This window comes from Gigantopelta aegis, chromosome 3, assembly GCF_016097555.1.
Source record: "Gigantopelta aegis isolate Gae_Host chromosome 3, Gae_host_genome, whole genome shotgun sequence".
In the NCBI taxonomy this organism is placed as follows: Eukaryota; Metazoa; Mollusca; class Gastropoda; order Neomphalida; family Peltospiridae; genus Gigantopelta; species Gigantopelta aegis.
The window spans coordinates 24,262,479-24,267,437 of record NC_054701.1 but is presented as its reverse complement, the minus strand read 5'-3'; the positions used below and the strand labels follow the sequence as shown (position 1 = coordinate 24,267,437).

At 42.6% G+C, this 4,959-nt stretch overlaps 1 protein-coding gene across 1 annotated transcript in view; it reads left to right on the top strand.

Moving 5' to 3' along the window:
* Positions 1-461: 461 nt before the first annotated feature.
* LOC121389402 (cytochrome P450 4F6-like) overlaps positions 462-4,959 on the top strand; it is a 13,869-nt gene continuing 9,371 nt past the window's right edge. Inside the window, exon 1 of the mRNA XM_041521017.1 lies at positions 462-631. Coding sequence (XP_041376951.1) covers positions 467-631 — 165 coding nt within the window. The 5' untranslated portion in view covers positions 462-466. The remainder of the gene's footprint in view (positions 632-4,959) is intronic.

Here is a 4,959-nt window from a genome sequence, read left to right as displayed (position 1 = left end):
AGAAATAGAGGTTTTGTCTTCTGTCATATGACGCTAAATGATTATTACTATAGGCCTAATGATGAAAGATTACGTCTGTGGTAGCTGCGGGTGGAGTGTTTTGATAAAGAATGGTTATTTCGTTACTATAGCCTTAACGTCAATTTAAAAGAAGGGCTATAATGGGAAGAGGAGACACACATACAAACACACACACGGACACACAAATGCACACATGGACAGACAGACACGCGCACGCACGCACACACACACACACTTTAAATCGACAACAAAAAACAAACGGTGATAGATTCCCATCCTTGGATAACTACTCTTGGCGTTATTCGGTGTATTAAGCAATACGTGCGTACTGTCACCACTGGACTAGAAAGCAGACACACACGTAGTTTTATCTCCTAACTCATGTTCTCATGACACACAGGATCAAAGGTTTATTCTCCCTTTTAACTGCGCGACTGGATTCGAAATGGTGGCTGTGTTGTCGTCTGCGGTATCCATTTTGTTGGTTACGGCAGCCGTTTATTGTGTTATACTGGTGGTGAATGCCATTCTGAAGTTCAAACGAAAATCATCAATTCTAAAGCAGGTGCCACAGTTACCTGCTCACTGGTTATGGGGGCACCTTCGAGATGTAAGTATATTGCTTTTTTACATATGAATGAATAAATGAATGAATGAATGAATGAATGAATTAATTAATTAATGTTTAACAACTTCCCAGCTAAAAAATAAAAATCTTGGATACTGTCACGGGGATTCTATAATACCCATAACTGAATAAAACACGATTGTCCAAATATCTCTCCTAACTGTATATCTATTAAATCTCTCTGTATTTACCCGAGTATGGCTCGTCTAGGTATGATCAGAGATACGATCCTATATAAGTATATATTATTATAGCACGTTTAGTTCACTAGAAAACACAACAAAAACACAGTACACTTTAGAATCTGTATTAACCTACGCTGACAAATGTACAGCCGCAATAGTTAATTAATAGCAACAATAATAACAACCCAGAACTGATCACTTAATTAGTTAATCTCTAGGTGTCTAGTTTACACAATATGCTAATCACTTCACCGTGACACAACACCCACACGTGTACTAATTGAGAAACGCTTCCAGGGGAACTTAATTAATAAAGGAATTACAGCTCTATTCCTAACTGGTTAATTTTTAATTAACCCTAACTACTCATTCAGTAACCTTGTAACACAGAATTAATACTGGTACCTATCTCAGTAAAGACAATAACCTACAGTTGACCTAGGTCTTCTAGGATGACTGGCTAAGCTTTATATTACCAAATACTCGTATAATGTTAGAACAAAAAGTCTACGATTTACTTCGTCAGATGACCGAAGACACTGTCTAAAGAATATTGGTATAATACAGTATTAAGATATTTAAAGTCACATCAATCACATCAAGGTTATACACAGAGCAGAAAATACATATTTACCAAAGTCCCGTCTGAACTAATATAGATCGTTCAGTGGACGACGTCCGTGATCCCCTGGAGCCTTCCTAGTTCTCCCAGATATCTCTAAACCCTAGCTATTTATTATAAACCAGAAAATCGCCTGGGGTTACAAGGCGCCCCCGCCCCCCCCCCCCCCCCCCCCCCCATCATCTGATATTCCACCTCTCCCAGAGTCGGTATATTTCTCTGATCGTCAGACTGGCTGTCGCCATTCCGCGAGCAATCCCCTGGCCATAAACAGCACTACCGGAGATATTACGTAACTACTAGCCACATGGCCTCCACACCTGCTCTGGGTGTGTATTAGGCGTACCTATCGAGGACCGTCGCGCAGAAGTATTACGTAACAAGTTGCCCAACTGGCTAAGTGCAATTTGGAACTGTACACGGCCTTCTAAAACAATTAATATCGCCACAGGCGAAAACAAAATTAAGAGCATGTACCGTCACACACACACACACACCCCCCCCCCCCCCCCCCACCACCTCAAAAAGGATATTTCCTCTACTCTAGGAATACGGAAATATACTACAATAAAACAAAATGGTGCGTTAACCGACGCATACGGGCATTTATAACACATGTAATAATAAGGTGACTACCAGTAATCACACTGAGTCTCTGAGTCCCTGGTATACAAAATAAAAAATATATAAACAAAACAGAAATCAAGAATGTCATCACATTATCATAGCGTTCAACTTCGGGACAGGGCATCAGCGATTACATTGGATGTGTCCTTGATATCTTCAATGGTAATTGGATATTCTTGCAGAAGAAGACTCCACCTCAAAACTCTCTGGTTGGTGGCTTTCATTCTGTGAATGAAAGTAAGCGGATTATGATCAGTAAAGACCACCACTTGGTGCACTGCCGATTTCACGTAGATCTGAAAATGCTTCAGAGCTTGTACCATGGCCAAAGCTTCCTTCTCTATAGTGGAATAGTTCACCTGGTGTTTGTCAAACTTTTTCGAGAAGAAACTTACAGGATGGTCCAGTCGGTAGTCTGGTGCTGCCATCACGGGAGACGAGTAGCGCATCTGCTTGAGACGGTTGAATGACTTCTCGCATTCACCTGACCACTGGAACTTCGTTTCTTTCTTTTTCAGTGTTGCACGTTTTCCAGGTTTTCTCCGATAGGCATGCTGTCGAACCGGTGTAGCGTTGGGTTCCAAGCGCACATCCTGGCTTAAAGGGTTGGTAATCGTTGGAAGGTTCTGACAAATGGAAACATTGTCTTGTTTCAACGTAGTTAACTTTGCTCGCTGGGGGTTCAAGTCTGCTAGAATCTGGCTGTTGGCCAATTTTCTCTCTGCAGTCTTGACGTCATCACAGGAAATTGAGTGACTCTCAATCTGGACCGGTAACTCTGGAACTATCGGCAGTCTGTCAAAATAACCTTTTAGCAAATTGATGTGACAATACCTACTTTTCCTAACCCTATCAGGAGTGTTTATCACATACCCTGTCTCATTAACCCGTTTGAGCACAACATAGGGCCCGAAATACCTGTTCTGCACAGAACCCCGTTTAATGGGAAGGTACAGCAGCACTGTATCCCCTGGTTTAAATTCCCGACTCTTAGCCTTCCTATCAAACACTGATTTTATATTGCTCTGAGCATAGCTCAGATGCTTCCTAGCCAGTTCGGTCGCCTGCCACAACCTATCTCTAACTCTCCCTACATAAATCAGCAGGTTTTCGGCATTATCCTTGTCTAACCAACTATCTTTTACCAATTTGAGAGGGCTCGGGCTGAATGCCCATAGACCAACTCAAATGGGGCGAATCCTAAGGATTCTTGCTTAGCATCCCGTGCTGCGAACAACACGAAAGGAATTGACTGGTCCCAGTCAGTACCATTGTCGAAACAATGGCAGCGGAGCATACTTTTCATGCTCTGGTGGAAACGTTCTATGGCGCCCTGGCTCTCAGGGTGGAATGCAACAGAACGAATCTGTCGTATATCTAACATAGACAGTACTTGCTGGATTAACTTGCTCATAAAGTTCGTATCCCGGTCGCTTTGAATTTCACCTGGTAAACCCGTGTACGTGAAGTACTTAAGCAGCGCACTAGCTACAACAGACGCAGTAACCTTCCTTAAGGGAATCGCCTCTGGAAAACGCGTAGTTAAGCATATAATTGTTAACAAGAATTGGTTGCCTGAACGCGTTTTCGGTAATGGCCCCACGACATCTATCAACACTTTTGAAAAAGCTTCCCCAACTATGGGAACCTTCTGCAGGGGATAGGGAGGAATTAGCTGATTTGGTTTGCCCACAACCTGACACACATGACATGACATACAATGCTTACTGACATCTGCAAACATTCCCTTCCAATAAAACTCTGAGGCAAGTTTACTATGAGTTTTATTCCGCCCTAAGTGGCCAGCAAACACGTCCTCATGTGCTAACAATAACAATGACGGACGGTACTTAGAGGCCACCACAATTCTACATCGTGTCACACATTCCTCACTATCAGGCACAACCTTTTCTACACTCTTATTCATTAACACTCCCATGTCCATATAATACCCTGACATCTGATCCTCCATCTCACCCTCAGTTAACAATGTAGTGCGAGCTGCCAACAAACTTGGATCAGCCCCCTGCTCTAGGATTAACTCTTGTCTATTACAAGGTAAGTCCCCCCTATCAAACACAACTGGTTCATTTCCCCTCTGCGGGAGATCAACAGGTTCCACCACATTTAATTCCTCAGTTGACTTATCTACCATTTTACTGATAACCTCATCCATTCCAATTTCATGGCTCACACACGTATCAGACAAATCACAAATATCCTCTGGGTCTCGTGCTAACCTACTGGCCATCGCCCTAGTCATTACACACGCAGGATATCTAGTCTCATCAACCTCACACTCTTCTATGGGTAAAGGGCTGTCTTCAATTAACAATTGGTCACATTGCGGCTGACAACATTGACTAGTCAAATCATTACCCAACAAAACTCCTATGTTTTCAAAAGGCAAGTCCTTCACAACACCCATAATGACTGGTCCCGTCACAAACTTCGAACACAAGAAAACCTTATGTAACCTGACAACCAAATTTTCTCCAGTAACCGAGGTTAAAGCCAAACTACGTCCTGAATCTGAATTTTCAATACCAGCTAAACACTCTTGCGTGATCAAACTCTGACTACACCCGGTATCTCTATAGATTGATATAGCCGTAGGAATTCTCACTCATTCTTGTTTCACATCACAAACCCATACCAGTGGACACATACGGGTTTACTTTCTCTGCCATGGGACTAACCATTAACTCTCTCGCTAACGGAGCTGACCTCACTAAACCGAACACGTGCGCATTATCGCGTTTCCTTTTAAAACAGTCCCCGACAAGATGGTTATCCTTTTTACAGTAACTGCAATGTGGACGAAACGTTCGTGCATTGGCTGATAATGCAGGTCTATCCTTACTTTGCACACCAGG